This window comes from Lissotriton vulgaris, chromosome 9, assembly GCF_964263255.1.
Source record: "Lissotriton vulgaris chromosome 9, aLisVul1.2, whole genome shotgun sequence".
Lineage (NCBI taxonomy): Eukaryota > Metazoa > Chordata > Amphibia > Caudata > Salamandridae > Lissotriton > Lissotriton vulgaris.
The window spans coordinates 817,129,747-817,148,012 of NC_141697.1; the positions used below are offsets into that span (position 1 = coordinate 817,129,747).

The window sequence follows — 18,266 nt, forward strand, 5'->3', positions numbered from 1 at the left end:
GACGCCTGCACGCACCCCCCACCACCTAGCTTGGTTGGTGGTGGTGGTGGTGACGTGACGCCGGCGTCGCCGGCCTTGAATCTTCCTCATGCAGGTGACAGTGGGTCCCAGGGCCGTCAATCTGGAAGCGCGCGAAAGCGCTACCAATGAGGGCCCTGGACATGATTTTATGGCCTGCCCCCGCTCAGTGTGACGCACTCAGCATGCGCACACACAATACATGACCTGGCACTGGCAGTCAGTCACTTACTAACTCGGATCAGGCGGCGGGCTGCGTGGGCAGGGCAGGGCTGCAGGCAGGAGTCGGACGACATCGTCGTTTGAGTCCGTGTCAGACTGTCTACGTTAAGGTAAGAGACCTGCTTGCTTCAGTTCAATCCATCGTATTATATATTAGTATACACTTAACTTAAGTTAAAATGTCTAAAGATCGATCGATAGCCACGGAAGGTGACATGGTTAAATCACTTTCTGCAATGATTAAAACAAAATAAAAACGGATGAGAGGGTACATCAATAGAACTGCTGTGATATACAAAAATTATAGGTTTGAATGACAGGCCTTTTCCAGGAAAGTAACTATAGGTTGGTACACATTCATGCAAATCCCAGCAGAGTTGAACATTCCACAGTTCATGTACTAGGGAGCACCAGAAATAAAGTCCATTTAGGTATTGTAAAGATCAGTGAAGTTTCCCCCTACTTTTTGCCTTTCGCCAGGCACTACATGTCCAACTAATCATTTAAGGAGACGGCAAGTGTTACACTCATGGATATTTGCTCACCTGTTTTCCATTCCCTCTACTTTTGTCCATGTTACTGATATCCACATTAGTTTGCTTCACTGATGCCAAATAACTTAAGATCAAAAGTCCTGCGAAGTCACTTTCTGTGATGTCACTTGGAGGGGCCTCACATCTTCCCTTTCGCCCGGGGCCTCAGAAGGCCTAGGACCGGCACTGGGTTAACGTTTTACTGAATGTGTTTTGCTTTAACCAAAACATTGCTCTTGTAAATGCCCACAGACCCACTGCAGCATCTGTATCCGGCAGAAACCATACATTACTGGTCAGCTGGATTTTCTGCCAGATACAACAGGGTTGGCAATCAAGGACGCATTTTCCCATTATTGAGTTGTGGTGTGTTTGGTTGAGCTGACAAAAATTGTCGAGTCTGTAAAGTACATTGTTTTAAATTGTCACCAGATGTTTTCAAGGCTGCAAACTTTGCAAAAATGCTGTCAAACTAAACTTTACATAAATCCTCAAATATCAGCACATTGAGTTTGAAGCATGGATTACTTCTGATTAGTAAAATTCATAATAGGCAAGGGAAATGGAAATATGCGGCAAAGGACGAGCAAATTATGCAGAAGTGTTGACTAAATTTAACTGCAAGAAAAGGAAAATTACTTGATGTAGGGCCATATGTAGGTAAATCAAGAATACTGAATCCTTAATACCGAATGTTACCGAATCGGTATTAAGAATTCGGTAAACGCGATGTTGAAAAAATAATATCGGTAAACTTTACCGATTCGTTAAAATTCGGTAATAAATACCGAATGTGAACGAATCGGTAAAAAAAAAAAATACCGGTATTCTCAGATCGGTAAATAAGGAATCAGTATTTGTTTACCGATTCGTTATTATCGATTCAATTTGGTATTAAGTACATCTCACATGGCTAAATACCGGTCGGTAACGCCGAAATCGACCTATTTTCGGTGTTACCGACCGGTATTTGGCCACCTACATATGGCCCGTAATGTGGTACATTTTGGGGAATATTATTTATCTTTTCTGTAGTTTTAACACACATCATTAGGCCAGGGCAAAAGATTCACCTGATTAGTACAATTTTAACACATGAACACAAAAATCAGCAACTAAAATAAATGGAGTTCACCTTTGAAAATAGCTGCTTTGGTGTGGCATCTCTTAATATTAACTTAAGATACGTTGGCGCTAAAAACCCAATTTATTTTCATTGAATATGCAAATTATGCATTTGACAGTGGCTTATGCGGCAATTGCTATAAATCCATAACTATGAGGAAAACACTACAACCACAAATTCTAGTAGCCCTGCTAATACGCAAAGTACATACAGCAGTCCAAGCTCGGGTAAATAACTATGGGTGTTTCGCTGTTTATATAGCCCCGATCCGTTTGTTCAGGAAAACAGTACTGTAGATTATAAAGGTGTTGATTAAACAAATCACAATCGTGTTCATCAAGGGAGGATCTACATGCTTCAATTACACATTACACTTCATATGCATACAATTGTATGTACATAGAGGTTAAGGAATTTGATAAAATCATATGATATTGAGGCCTGTGCCGAAGCTGGTGTCAGATTGAAAATACCAAAGTCATCAGATTAGACGTTACCCACCATTTGCTCAGTTAATGGCTGGTGGGTGAATAATGGTTGTAGAGCTAACTGGAAAAGCTGATATATCTCCATCGGGCAGGATGCACTCAATTAATAGTTCTGAAAACGATTGTACGGTTATCAAATAACTATAACAGCAAACCTACTGACATCATGACAATCATTGGCATAGCCAATAGGTCTCGCTTTTGCGACTTTATAAGTGTTTCGTTATGCAGTACAATATGCTTGGTGCAACAACAACTGTTGCATAGCTAAACGCATAAGGTCCCAAAGGCGAGACCTATTGGCTATGCCAATGCTTGTTTCATTTTGTATTTAGTGTCTCTTCTCTCAATAACATAGCCTCTCTGCAGAGGCAGAGTTTTTAGGTTTTGATTAGTAAATGAAACACATAGACCCAATGTGTCACCCATCTTCAATTTTTTGTCAACTGAAATATTGAGAGTTTTCACTTTTCACTTTTCTGACTTTTTATAGCATGTCTGGACTGGTGGCTGATTTCTAATATCCGGATTTTTGGATGAAACCATTGAGAGAATACCTCTCAATATATATTTGATTGTGCATCTTTCATATGCTTGGCGTTCTTTGCAAATTATATTCTCTCTATCTGTGTGGTTCTGCATTGTATACATTAATTTTAATCTGTTTCATACTGCTTGCATGTACCACTGCATGACTGTCTTGAAGGAATTCATAACTGGATGTGTGACTCAAGACTTAAATTAAATGGCTCTAAAACTGAGCTCATGCTGCTGGGTCACCAAACAACATCCCTCCCCATTGCTATGTGGCCATCGTGTTTAGGAGCCCTTCCACAACCCAAGACAGAACTCAAAAGCTTGGGTTTCTGGTTGGAGCAAGACCTCTCTTTGAAAACTCAGGCCAAAAAGACGGCTGGTACCTGTGTGGGCCTACTCCGCTCAGCCAGGAAGATCCTCCCATTACTCCCCACACAGTCTCAAAAACTGCTCATTCAAGGTCTAATCTTATCCAGATTATACTACAGCAACGCCCTTTATTTGGCTGCCCCAGAATCCACTATTAACATCCTTCAGCGAACCCAAAACGCTGCAGCAAGGCTTCTGACAGGCACCGCTCGGAGAGCATCAGCTAAACCAGCGCTAAGCGCTCTCCATTGGTTGCCGATCCGTGAAAGGATCAAATTCAAGGCCCTGTGTACTACTCACAGATCTTTGCAGGGTAAAGGGCCCCCCATGCTGAAGACCATGTTCCATCCCTATAAACCGAACAGGTCCCTGCGTTCCTCCCAAGGGAACTTGGCCACTGTTCAAAGAGTCAAGAAGGCCCGCACTGGAGGGCGACGTTTCTCGGTCACAGCAGCAACCCTGTGGAATTCCCTGCCAACTCAGTTGCGCTCCGAACCGAACTATATGAAATTCCGGAAGCTGCTGAAGACCTACCTTTTCCCGCAACAACTTTAAATTCACTTCTTCTACCCCTCTGTTTCTCCTCAGTCGTAAATTGCAATCACAGCGCTGGGACGCTCCCGGGCAGCCATGCGCTATATAAATCCTTTTTTCATTTCATTTTCATTTCACTGCTCTCTCTTGTGGAAAGGTGCAGCTATTTTGCGGTGACAAAACAACTCACAATTGAATCCACAAATCACCCTTTGTTGTCTCAAAGCGTATAGCGCACTCAAGAGTCGAAAAATAAAGATTTCTTTATTCCATCACCATTGTTGTTGCTGACAAACGCGTTTCGGCCATGACGGCCTGTCATATAGCTACTTCTTTTCTACATACTGTGTTAAGTTAGCATGAGTTTATTATAATGTTTGCATGCTGTTTTCATTCTTGCTTCACTTTTGCACACAACACATAATTGTTGTTTTAGCTTTCAACCCAGAAGAGCTTTGTGATTTACTAGAGAAATAATATGTTATTGCTCTGATATCAGTTTTGTTCTGCACTCTGTCTGCACAGCGAGTGCTGAAGGCTACACGGATAAATTAACCCAGTGCTGTTGTAAGGTCTGATCTTCGCACCCCTATAGACATAACACACATGCTGCTGCCAAAATCTGGCTCTAGGCGAGTTTTATATTGTTGTGCTGAACGCACAAAAACACACTTGATATGCTTCGCATGCAGAGAGCTGGTGGAAGGTGATGTGATCGTCCTGCCACTGAGATTTTAAGGTATGGGCCCGCCCTGCTAAAACCCAAATGAGACCTTCATAGATATAAAATACTATGATAAATAGGGAGAGTGTGAATTAGACATTGTTAATTTCTATTCATTTCAGCATTTTAGTATGCTGTCTCCATTCGCCTTTTATGGACTAATAACTATGCTGATAGGTTTGTTGCTTATAATATGTTTGCTAGTATTATACAAGATACTGTGTTTGAGAACCTTGCATTAGTAAATAAATATTTCAAACATGCACGTGTCCTCTTTTACTCCACGTTCTGGTTTGTGATGATTATATAACGAAAGAGTGTTCATGTGTTCCACGATTCCTGAGGTATTCTAAGTTCATGTTCTGGTCTGTCTAAGCATTGGGAGTTTGTTATGACCAATGAGACACTGTAGCTAGCTCGGTAAGGGGATTTTGGGTACTGAGGTGAGTTTTGGGCCATCCTAATTCACCGAGGTTCCAGGTCTCTATGCACAGTTCTGTAGGAGAACGGAATTCCCGCTACAGGCCTTTGTCATTAATTTCAATATGTTATTTGGTTTTAAAGAGCTATTGTTACTTGCTTACACAAATCACCTTCTTTCTTTTATTTTAATGTATTATTAGCAGTTTATTAAAAGTTGTATTACAGTTTAGCCTTCCATTATTATTATTCGGCTTTTCATTGGTCTTTTTTTCTAAAAATACCTAATAAACTATTAGGTGCCTAACAGAGACCAAAATCAGTGAGGTCTTCTTTATTGACCATTTCTATCTGTCCTTCTTTGCAGAGCTGGTAGACTGTGATAATGTGGACAAAGCCTGTGGGGGTGGCCTCCCATCCACTGCGTATGAAGCCATTGAGAAATTGGGTAAGTTGTGGTTGACGTTGATAAAAAGAGTGACAGTTTATTGGCTTTGCTGAAGACTGTTCTAAGTACTGTATTGCTGCTGGAGAAAGAACGAGTTTCGTAGTCCCCATGCTTTACCACTGCGATAACTTTGAAGATGAGGACATTCCCTTTCTTTTAGAAACCCCAAGGATCCCAGTACACAAGACCAAGGAGAAAGTGGAAGTGGATATGCAAATCCATCCGGAACTGTGTTTTTAGTCCCACTTGGTCTTTTTCTCAAACTTGAGATTTTTTGAATGGTTTCTAAGTTGACCGTTTGGTATTAAATCTTACAATACTTGTTTATCATTGAGTGACATCCCTGTTTAAAATGGTGTGCCGTCCATTTTAAACACACCCCTCAAAAACCCTCTAAGATATCACATGGGAAGGAATTAGGTCTCGCCCATAGTTTTAATATGAATAGAGTTTTGGGCTTTGGGTCGACCTGCTTTTCCTTCTGACTTAATCTTCTAGTAGATTTCAAACAAACGAAGCATGTTGGCAAGTCTGCCTAGCGGTCATCCCTGTAACTCTCTCAGCCTTTTCTTCAGAGCAAAATAAATAATCTCAGTCAACTAATACCACCCTTTAAGGCAACACAGTTTCTTCCTAGCCTCACCACTGTTTTTGACTTCAAATATGGAGGCAAACTCTTTGTAACTGATCTTGGCATTTTACATGTGAAAAACTAATAACATCAAACTTCATATCACCAATCCCCATGCATTATCATACTTAAATATGGTTTAATCTTGTTAACTGCTTCCCAAAGCCTCCTCATAGACCATATCACATTTTACAGCTCCATTTAACTACCAGGGTTGGGTAATAAACTCCGCTCTGTCATTGGAGTTCACAGAGTTTTTGCCACCCAGCTCTCTGCTTGGAGCATGGAGTTCAGCAAAAACTCTGCCAACCGCCGCATGGTGGAGTTTGCCGCCCAGTAGACTTGAAACACAATGTGAGTGGCATCGCTTCTACCTGATAGCAACTCAGGGCATGGCTCTCAGTCAGGGACAAGAGGCACATTGGCCAATAAGTGCGGCACAGGGTGTGATGTTTTGGGTCTTTAGGCTTATGCTACTCTTATCGACACATGCCCGGGACTGCTTCTGAGGGTTCCCTGGTAGGCACACAGCTGCAGGCACCTGTATGTCTAGCACCCCATGAAGCCTATCAGGCTCACGGTCCACCACACAGCATAAGCGGCTCCATGGCAGAGAGCATGCTGGGCTCGGACCACTCCAAGGCCACCTTCCTGAAGTTCAGAGTGAGCACCCCTCTGGCCACAGGGCCACTACCCCCTGCACAGTTTCCACCCCCCTTCCGGGGGAGGCCCTCAGCCGTTCAGGACCAGGCCCTGGCCTACCCCTATAGTCTGCACAGACACCTGACTTCCATGTGATAAGTGCCTCCAAACTTTCAGATAAGTTATTGCTCACTACTGAGTGCTGCTATATACATTCTGTTTAACTTCTAAGTGGACTCAAGGACCATAGATGAGACTTCCAGGTCGAGCGGACTCAGTGAGGCGCTTTTCAAGGCTTCACTATAGGGATGCTTTGCTTAAGCAAGTTCACTGTTTTTCTGGTTGAAGTCCTGCTAAGTGGACTAATTTTCTAATGTGGGTAGCTCAAGATTTTGGACCCTCTCTCAGCTGGCACCTAAGGAAACCTAGCCAACATGTACATAGGAGTGCGTTTCTCCAGTGTGATTGTAGTACAAGCAAGTCACTGAAGGGTTTTATAGTTGCTGGGAGCTGAGCTTGTCTACGTCATAGCCCATTCACTAGTAACGGACTAGCTATGTTAGCCCACATGGACACCCGACACCCATGTGCCTCCAAACAATCAGGTAAGTTAATTATTGCTCACTACTAAGTGCTCCTGTATATTTGGTTGAACTTCTAAGCGGACTCAAGGACCATAGATGAGACATCCTGCTCTAGCAAACTCAGTGCAGTGCTTTTCGAGGACCTGCTATCAGGGCGCTCTGCTTAAGCAAATCCACTCCTTGGTTGAAGTCCTGCTGAGCAGACTTAATTTGTAAGCTGCAGTGTAGGGAGCGCAACTTTCCCAACATGCTACGTTTCTCCAGGGTGTCCATAGTGCATAAGGGTCACTGGGAGTACTTTATAGTTGCTTGGAGCATGAGCTTGTTTACATCACAACCCGTTCCATAGCAACAGACCGTGTTTAGTGCAGGCGGAACTTTGTGGAATGTCGCAGTTTTTATGTTACCACAGAATTCGGGAGAGTAGAACTCTGCAAATTCTGTCAACCCTACTACCAAAGGAAGCAATTTTGTTCTTTGAACTCTTTCAGGAGACAAGTGGTCCCATTACAATATATCCCACTGACCAAGGTCAAATGGATGCTCTCCCTAATAAGCCTGTTAATCTGCTTCAATAGGCCATTCACACAGAAAGGTATGCACTGTGTCTAGATGTTCAACATTCCTTACTTTTGTAAACTGTAACTTGAAATGAGACAAATTGTACTCTATCTGCCACAGTTTACAGTGGCAAACCCCCAAAACACACTGCTATCTTAGCAGAAAGGTCACCCGCAAAGGATCCAAGAACAATGCCAAGCCCACAGACCCTAGAGAAGGTTTGCCATTTACATCAGCACCAGGCTCCAACCCCATACTAATTATTTTGATTTGTTGGACAGAGCATTCTAGAGTGACTGCAAAGTGACTCTGCTGTCATTCTTCACAAATCACCCTTGGACAGAACACACAGCGGGCCACAGTACCATATAGCAGAGAATATGTCTCTTTACAACGCAAGTCATTACATCGTGTGCTTTTACAAGGCAGTCGTTACAATGACTGCGGTGTAACAACTCAGTACCATAACAACGCAAGTCGTTACAATGACTTGCTCTAAATGGCCCGCTGGGCTTAGGAATAGTATAATTTACTATTCCAACTTCAGTGTGTGCAACTTTAGGGAAGGTGTTGGAATAGTAAATTATACTGTTCCTTAGTTTAGAGCGCCACCTAGAGCAAGTCGTTGTCACGACTTGCGTTGCAATGGTACTGCGTTGTAACAACAGGGTCGTTGTAACAACCGCATTGTAAAGGTATTGCTGTGTAATGACCACGTTGTAAAGGTTGTTTCCCTATAGCCAGTGCAGCAATATGGCCGGGTACTTTGCAATATCTCTACAGAGTCTGTCAAACTTGTAATATTTAGCCAGTAGCATTTTGAAATTCCTCTTTAGAAACAAAACAAGTTGACTTTGTCACAGGCATCATCTGCATGAGTAGCTCCTCCGTGCTCCGTTATTCAGCATGGAACTGAAATCACAGTCTGGTTTCCAGCGTGGAGAGTAGAGCACCTCCAGATGACTCATTATCACACTTCCAAGATTCCTTTAGAGCTTCATCGCCTCTCTCAACAATTTTACTTTATGCATTACAGGGGGACTAGAGACAGAGAAGGACTACGACTATGAGGGCCACAAGCAGAGCTGCAGCTTCTCCACTAAAAAGGTTGCAGTCTTCATCAACAGCTCTGTAGAGATCTCAAAGGACGAAAAGGGTAAGTGAAGAGGTTGACAGTCTCTGGTGGAAAACTGTTTACATTTTACGACAAGGCCTGTGCCTTTGAAAGGATGGAAGGGTCGGGGCACAATGAGATCATGCATTTTCAGCAGCACAGGCCATTTAAGAGAAATTTCCAACTTTTCTTGAATGACCCGTCTGTCCTTGGTTGACATCGCAACTCTCTTAAGACCATATAATTTGCATTTCTCGCTTGGCCACAACTCTTCCAGATGTGACTTCCTAAGAAGAATCCTAGTAATGAACCTCTCTGTCTGACCCATATAAGGACATAATCTCTCAAACAATAGAAAAGGGCAAAAACTTTAAATTGAATAGCGGAGAGGAAATCTAATCTAGACATTCCAAGGCTTCAACAATGAAAAGCGTTAGGAGGCAACAGGTGGGAGGGAATATTTAGGAACATATATTTCCAAATGGCACAGTATCCCAGCTGATGATTACATAGATAGAGAACACAATTGGGCAATTTAATCAAGCAAGGGTAACGCTGGAGGCCTGGTATGGTTGCTCTGGAAAGAGCAGGGAGGAATTGGGAAGTCTAGATGGGTGTAGCGTCTTTAAAATGGTGACAGCTGTAGCAGTTTAACTTCCCTGGTTGTCAAGCTCTGGACAGTTTCCTCTGTGGTGAGATATAATATAAACCTGCAAATGTGTTGCACTCAAAAAGAAACTGTCACAAACGTGAGGTGACCAAACAAATTCCCAGCTCCACACACGTACCATACTTAGTTGACAGTTGGGCTTTGCGATGGAATCTATGTGAATGTTGGAGGCCCAGCTTATTCAGGAATTGACAAGTCAAATGTGCATAACGCTACTGTTGAGCTGATTGCAGGACCCCCTCTTGATCTGTTAAAATGTGCCACCTGTCTATGGACAGTTAACTTCTGCATCTACTTCTAAAGGTGTATTATTAAAATCATTCTAGGTATCTAAGCAGCAGTACATGGACAAGAGAGAGCATGAACACTATCCTCCCGAACATTTAATGTACAGCAGACCACTAGCGCCCCAGAAAATATATGCTAGTTAATCAACATTAGTCCCTAATACAAAGATGCACAACAATAAATGCAACCAACTGGTAGTTTTAAAACAGAAATAGCGAGGAAGTGGGAGCCATAGAAAAAACTTGATTTGTGCTTGTCGGGCCCTGTATTGTGGTACGCAGCGCCATTAACGCTACGCGATAAACATAGGACTCAGGACACGCTTGTTAGTCTCCGCGTGGTCCGGACTAGTTCCGTGACCACGCCTTCTTTATTTATACTTCACGCGGCCGTGACATATCACGGCCGCGCTAACGCACGGCTATGTGCGTGAGAACTAGACTGCACACTTGCAGTCTTAAAACATTACACTCCTTTCAACCTTTATTAAAGCAAAAGAAAAACTATCACCCACAGTCTGTTAGAGAGTCACTGGCTTCACCTGGACATGTGAGCAAACAAAATGGCCGGCAGGCCTGTTACCAGTCTGATGATCCGGTTCCGCAGGCTCACCCTACAGCAAAGTCTGCCAACTGCGAGGAGGGGGCTGGGTTTCTCCTCAACCCATAACCGGCAGCCTCTCCTCGTAACAAGATTCTTCGTGGGGTGTCTTGTCTAGCTCGAATGGGTGACGGCCCGCCTTCGGAGGGATGAGACGGCTCATTACTGGGCCTCTCCGGATTCGGTGGGGTCACCGTGGATTGTTCCTCCGTGTTTTCGTGCCCACTCGCCGGGGAGCTGGTACCAGGTGTTGTAGTACTTGGCGTCGATCTGCTCGGTTCCTGACTGGGCTGATCTCCGGGTGGGACGGAGGCACGTTTGAAGAAGGACACATTTCGTGTGACGGTTTCTCCGTCTCGTTGGGCCGTTACCATTGTACCTGACCGGCGTGTGACTGTCTAGGGTCGGGGTTCGAACGGGAGCCTGAACTTGCTCCCTGGGTATCGGTCTCTCACATAGACTCGATCTCTTTCCCAGATGGATGATTCCCTGGCTCGACGTCTGAAACTGGCGTACTCGTTTGAGCGCTTTCTGTTGAGCAGGGTTTGCCGTGGGTTTGCTTCAGTTGGGGTCCAGGTCTGATGATGAGGAATGGTGTCTCGGACTATTCTACCCATGGCTGACGGCCCCGGGGCGGCTGTGGTAGTGCGATGGGGCGTGAGCCGGTATTCCCTCAGGAACGTATAAATGGCTTTCTCCAGAGGTGCTTCTTCAGCATGGGCAATCCGAATTACCTTATTGAGGGTCCTCATGAATCTTTCTGCCTCTCCGTTAGCTTGAATCCATCTGGGGGTGATTTTCTTGTGCTGGATCCCCCACTCCTGGAGATAGTCGGCAAACTCTTGACTTTGGAACGGCGGTCCGTTGTCGGTCTTGACCAGTTCAAAAATGCCGTGAGTGGCGATGATTTTCTCGAATTTTGCAGTTACTTCCTTAGCAGTAAGTGATGTTAATATCTCTACCTCTGGATACTTGGTCAGGTCGTCAATGACAACGAGCATGTAGCGTCCATACAGGAGATGCCCGAAGTCAGCGCTCACTCGCTCCCAGGGCCTTTCCGGGTTCTCTTCGGTGACTACTGGGGGTGGTGGTTCGGGTGGACCTGCCGCTTGGCACCAGCGGCACTCCTTGACCATTTGCTCGACTCTCGTGTCCATTTCCGGGAACCACACTTTGACCCTAAGTCTGCTCTTCGTTTTCACCACTCCCTGGTGGCCACGGTGCGCTAATTCGATTACCTGTTGTGTCAGACTTGCTGGCATCACGATTCTTAGTCCTCGGAGGACGCATCCTTGACTGTCCACTGACAGTTCGTCCTTCACCTTGAGGATGGTTTCCAGAGCACGCTTGGCTTCGGGAGTTCTCTGACTTAGTGATGCCTGGAGTGTTCTTCAGTCGTTTTGTCTCATGGCGGTTATCACTAGCTGTAGAACTTTGTCATTTCGGGTCGCATCCACAATCATGTTGATGCCCATGGGCAGTGGTCGTGATCGCTCCAGGATGATCTTTACGTACTCATCTGTCTCTTCGGCATCTTCTTTTTCCTGGGTGGTTGCCGCTCGGGGATGCCTGGAGAGGTAGTCGGCCGGGTTAGTCGCACCGGGCTTAAACTCCAGCTTGTAATCATATTCTTGGAGTTGTAGAATCCACTTTTCGATTCTGGGGGAGGCTTAGAGACTGATCCTCGGAACAAAGGAAGCAGAGGCTTGTGATCGGTGGAGACAGTGAACGGATGTCCGTAGATGTACACATGGAAGTGCCGGCAGGCCCAGTGGATTGCGATGGCCTCCCTCTCAATTTGTGAGTAGCGTTGTTCTGTTTCCGTAGGTGACCGGCTTGCGTAGGCTATGGGCGCCCAGTCATCACCACCTTGGCTCTGTGTCAGTACCGCTCCGAGTCCATACGGGCTGGTGTCTACAGCTATATTAGTTGCTTTGGTAGGGTCGAAGTATGATAGGGTCGTGTTAGCTGACTGGGCCGCCTTGGTGTTCTGAAATGCTAGCTCCTGCTCTTCTCCCCACTGCCATGGGGTAGTGGATTTTGTGAGTTACCTTAGTGGCCTGGTGAGATTGGAGAGGTCTGGGATGAACCGCCCGCAGAAGTTCACCATCCCGAGGAAGCTCCGAACTTCTGATGTGTTGTTCGGCGCAGGGGCTGCTTGCACGTCTCTCACTTTTTCAGGGTCAGGGGCCACTCCCTTGTCAGAGAAAGTGTATCCAAAGAAACTGATTGTGTTCTGTAGGAATTGACACTTCTCCCGATGTAGTGGAAGGCCTGAGTCTCTAATCCTTTGTAGTACGCTTCTGAGCCTCCGGTGATGTTCTTCCACCGTATCAGCGTATATCAGCAGATCGTCGCTGACATTTAGGACTCCTGTGATCCCGCTCAGTTCTTCTCGGATCGTATTTTGGAAGACTTCGGCGGCACTTGAAATCCCAAAGTTGAGTCTTCGATAGCGCCTGAGTCCTACGTGGGTGGAGAAAGTGGTGATATACCTGGAGTCCGGGTGCAGGGGCAGTTGATGATATCCAGACCTCAGGTCCATTTTGGAGAACCATTTTTCGCTCCATCTAATTCTCCCAGGATGTCGTCTATTGTGGGTGTCAGGTGTCTTTCCCTCTTCACGGCTGCATTGGGCAGGCGCTTGTCGATGCAGATGCGGACCTGCCCTGGCTGTTTGGGTTTCCGCGCCACCACAATCGGCGACACCCATGGGGTGGGCCCACTGACCTTCTCGATTATCCCCTGTCTTTCAAGGGTCCCCAGTTCTTGTTCCACTTTCTTTCTTAGGTGAAATGCTATTCGTCGATGATGAAGGGCCACTGGCTGGATAGATTTGTCGATATGTAGAGACACTTCCTTTCCACGGAGACATCCAATACCCTTGAAGGCGTCTTCAAATTCTTCAAGGATCGTGTCCAGTTCCTCCTCCAATACTGCCATGGCGAAGGAAATCAGGTGAAGTTCTTCAGCTGTTTGGCCGCTGAGTAGCATTCCGCTACCTTCTTTGGTGACGTAGATGGTTGACGGTGTCCTCTTTTCCTGGTGCTGTATCTCTGTTTGGAAGCACCCTATTAACGGTATTGGCGTTTTTTGTCCATAAGCAAAGACTCTGATCTTTGCTGTTTTCAGAGTCGGCTTGTCTCGCAGTTGATTGTAGACGTTTGCCGCCATAAGTTCGATCGAGGCCCCTGTGTCGATGGTTGCTCTCACCTCTTGGTTCTGTATCTTTATCCTGCACTTCGGGAGTCGCCGTTTTTTCCTCAGCGGCTGGTCTATGGCAAACACGTAGTGTACCGGATAGCTGTGAGCATCGTCGTCCATGTCCTCACTCTCTGGGTCCTCCCTTATGGCATGAGCGGCTTCAGGCCTGGGCTTGGATGACCTGCACACTGATGCGAAATGGTTCATGCGCCCGCATGACCCGCATTTTCTCCCACGCGCTGGGCAGTCTTGTGCCCTATGTGGCGTGCCCCCACAGTATCCTCATTCTTTCCGGCGGTCTTCCTCTCCCCGCAGGGTGTTGCTTTGGCCGCACCACATTGACGTGCTCCGCTACGTGGACTTGCTCAGTCTTGATCGGTCTGTGAAGTGCTGCTTCCATATGAGACGCCCTCACCTGGGATAACTCTTTCAAGCGGCCTAGCTTTAGAATGTCCGCCAATGGTTTGCCATCCTCTTGGAGGATCTTCACCCTCAGGTCGGAGGAGTAGCAGCCTTGAATGGTCTGGCCGCGAATTTCTTCTTGCTCATCGCGGAATCCGCACATGCTCGCTAGCTCCATCAGACCACCATGGAATGCATCGAGGGATTCTTCCGCTTCCTGTCGTGCCTGCCTGAAAATGAAACGCTCGTAGTCTTTACTTTGCATCGGCTCAAAATGGGCATTGAGTGCGTTGAGGAGCGTGACATAGGTGTGGGGGGTGGCTTCCACCAGAGTCTTGTAGATCCGATAAATGTCCTTCCCACCAAGATGCAGGAGAAGCGCCCTGCGCCTTTCTCTCGCCGTACCTGCCCCTTCAAAGTAAAACTGCAGCCTTTCAACCCAGTCCTTCCATCTTGGGGCTAGGGATGCAGGTGCACCGTCGACGGTGAATGGTTCAATGGGCGGAATGGTCGCCATGGTGGAGGGAGATATCACCCCCTACTGCCTTGGGTACACAGGGGTGGACAAATGCAGACTTGGTGCTCTTCCCTGCCCTGGGCCGGCGGATTACGCTCCCGGGGCGCGCTTCAGCTGGCCGTCGTCAGCAGGGGCCAGAAATGAGAGGCCTCCTGGGCGTGTACCCTCCCCTTCGCTCTGTGTTGTAGGTGATGCAGGGGGTAGGTGGCTCTGCTATGCAAGGGGCAGCACCGGTACCTTCTCCTGTAGCCTGGGCTCCTCAGGGCTTCTCACTGGGCAGGGCTCCCCTCTGCACACCTGACCGCTGGGCTCCCTGGCGTTCACCGCCACACTCACAACGTGACGCTCGTCACACCACGTGGTACTGCCAGCGGGGGCCCGTCCGGGCCGGGGATACCGAGGATCGGCGGCGGAGCGGGGCATAGAGTGCTCCAGGGGCACTGCCCGGGCTCGTCAGGTCCTCGTCGCCATTGTTGGGCCCTGTATTGTGGTGCGCAGCGCCATTAACGCTGCGCGATAAACATAGGACCCAGGACACGCTTGTTAGTCTCCGCGTGGTCCGGACTAGTTCCGTGACCACGCCTTCTTTATTTATACTTCACGCGGCCGTGACGTATCACGGCCGCGCTAACGCACGGCTAGGTGCGTGAGAACTAGACTGCACACTTGCAGTCTTAAAACATTACAGTGCTCGCATGAGGCGTAATAAACTAGTGTTAATAAAGTGATTAGTGTGTGCATCATATCATCAGGACAAACACTGGCTGGAAAATTATGTACAAATTATTAAGGGGAGAGGGTGTGGCCTAATGGCTAGAGCGGTCGACCGTGGAGCCGGGGAACCAGGTTCGAGTCTCGGCAGGGACGCTCAACATCCTGTGACTGAGCAAATCACTTAATCTCACTGTGCCTAACAAAAAAAAGAATCTGTCCGTCTGTAACAGAACTTTTGCTCATGTAATGCGATCTGATACCTTCGGGTCTAGTTTGCACTATATAAAACTCCCCAAAAAGGTCCATGGCATAAGCTAACAATATTTCGATCGATCGGTAGGATAGAGGGATCATCAGCGTAACTGCTAAGTATAAGGCACTCCAGAGAGAGATTTGTTGGGATCATAGGCACTAGAAAGGAAAAGAAGGCATAGTTGTCTGCTTTGATGGTCAGCGTGGAGGCCTGAGCAGAAGTAAGCCAGGGCAGGCGGAAGGATGTAATGGCTGGCAAATGGTCCTGATTGGGCAAAAGTCAAAGCATGGACGATGCCTGGAGTCCTCAATGAGACCGCTCATTACAAGGCAGAGCTGTAGTTTGAAGGACTGCGCTCAGACCGCAGTAACCAGTGGGGACTATTTCTGTTTGGAAACATTTGGAAAATGTTAACCTTGGCTACTGAATGGCACTGTGATGCCATACTATATGTATTGGTCATTTGTGCACTACACACGCTCCGATTACCAATAATAGGAAGAACAGTCGCACTTTCGAATTCTAGCTCTCGGGCAAGACCTTGTCACTAACTTGTTTTTTTCCCTAATCTGTTTTGGTATTCCGTCCTAGACGAATCTCACCATGGAAGCTTGATTTATTTGATATGACATCAGAGTTGGGAGGAGATTGGGCTCCCGGATTTATTTTCTGTACCAGACTCATATTTGCGTATTGACAAGGACACTTTAAAACAAATTTACATGAGCAAGGCATTGTCGAAAAGAATAGTAGTGGGCAGTCGTAATACTTCGGTGATTGCTTATTATCTGGTGCATACCAAAGGGGGCCTTCCTTTTTAACTGTCTTCGAGTCAGAACATACAACGCCATTTTGTCTTAACTAGATTTCGTTTACATTTAATAGCATATGGTAGAATATCCTGATAATTGTTACACCCTGGCGGGTTTGAGCCCCTTCAATGTAATGGTGTGTCACTCCAGACTAATCTACACATCTTGTTCTTTTGCACCTTCTATGATATTCCCAGAAGAACATTTTTATTGCCCCTTTTTAAAGTTTTAAATGTAGACAGTGCAGACCCCCCCCTGCTGTCCTCTGATTTACAGTGCAATGGCCTCATTTATGTGGCAGGTTTTACAATTACGGAAATGTACAATATCACAGGAGTGACTTGATTTAGGCACCTTATTACAGCTGCATGATTGTATGACAAGGTGGCTTGTTTTAAAAAAAAAACATTTTATTGTAAATAAGTTTGTGCCTTTTCAATGTGAACGCTGAAGGGTTGAATGAAATGTATGCTTGATCCACTTATGTATTATATGTATTGTGAATTTTTTGGGTTTTTATGTTACAGAAACGTAGAAAATAAAGACATTTTAACTGACTTACATCAGGGCTTATTTTTGTTTTGTAATGGATCCTTAGGGTTTATAAGTGCCTTACAAGGAAGGTGGTCAGACAACTGTCTTGTTAAACAAGCATTGAAAATTTACTTGGTCTCGCATTTGCTTGAGTTAGAGCTATTGGTATTGTAAATGGCTATGTCTTTTACCAATGTGTTACGGAGTGTATGTATGTGGTGTGTAGTGGAATTATGTGATTTCGATTGGAATTGTTAGTTGTGGAATTGTGTGGCGTGTTAGTTATGACATGTGCCAAATCGTTGCTACAGTGGTGTTTCAACCCACTCTCTGTGAGCCGTTGACTTGATCTGTGCTAGGCAAAACCTCACATGAATAATCTAGCCCACGAATTACCTCAGGTTATTGTCACACTAGACACAAGACTAAAATATGTACCCATTTTATGTTTGAGTTCCTGAACGGGAAGATAGATAACCTTGTTAATTTGTTTCAGACTTTTCTAAAGCACATATCTCCACAAACCATTTTAGGTTTCTTTGTAATCAAAAGAGAATACTTACAAGAAAAAACCTTGAGGGTAGCCAGAATCTCACTGACTCAAGGACCTATGTGTAATTGCCTATTGGCTTCCTTGTTCTGACAGATGCAGACGTCCTTCGCAACAACACAGTTTTCAGTAGTTTCCTGAAGCAATGATGGACAAATTGAACTGCAGATGCTTGTTAATGTTGTTGCAGAGTCTGCAGCCCTGAACTCTAAGGGATTCGATTCCTGGTTTTGTCTTTGGAAGGCTCACTGGTGGTTAAGTTGCGAGGAGGCTGAATGGAAGTGTCTCATCAGAGACCACTATTCCTGGAGCGAGTCAGGCCCGAACCCAATAGGCTTTGTGGACGACAAGGTGTGGAATATTTGATCCTTGATTCAAGCTCCTTTTGGAACGACCCCAACTCATTGACTGCCCTTTCCAAGAAGCTTCTGAAGCAAATTTATTGGGACTATGTTTCGAATAATCTCCATCAAAATCCAAGGTTGGGAAGGTTGTCAATACAGTTCTTAAGTGTTAAACCGAGTGCAGGTTTTGAATTGTACAGGGACATTATCCAGCCTCAATTAGCAACAAGCATTTACAATGCAATAGGTCTTGGGATAATTAAGTTTGAGCTATTGGCATTGCTAAATATTGCAACACCAACTGCATCAAAAGTCTATAAATTGTAGGCCAAAAAAAAGTGTATTTATTTTTGCAGCAAGGGTGGCATGCTGCGCTTTACATGAATATGTTTAAAAGTAAAGTGTGCCATACTGCGTTTGCTACAAT

The 18,266-nt window shown here is 45.7% G+C and overlaps 1 protein-coding gene across 1 annotated transcript in view; it reads left to right on the forward strand.

The window, feature by feature from the left end:
* CTSF (cathepsin F) overlaps positions 1 to 18,266 on the forward strand; it is a 429,275-nt gene that overhangs the window by 299,499 nt on the left and 111,510 nt on the right. Inside the window, exons 9-10 of the mRNA XM_086938552.1 lie at positions 5,339 to 5,419; positions 8,874 to 8,993. Coding sequence (XP_086794678.1) covers positions 5,339 to 5,419; positions 8,874 to 8,993 — 201 coding nt within the window. The remainder of the gene's footprint in view (positions 1 to 5,338; positions 5,420 to 8,873; positions 8,994 to 18,266) is intronic.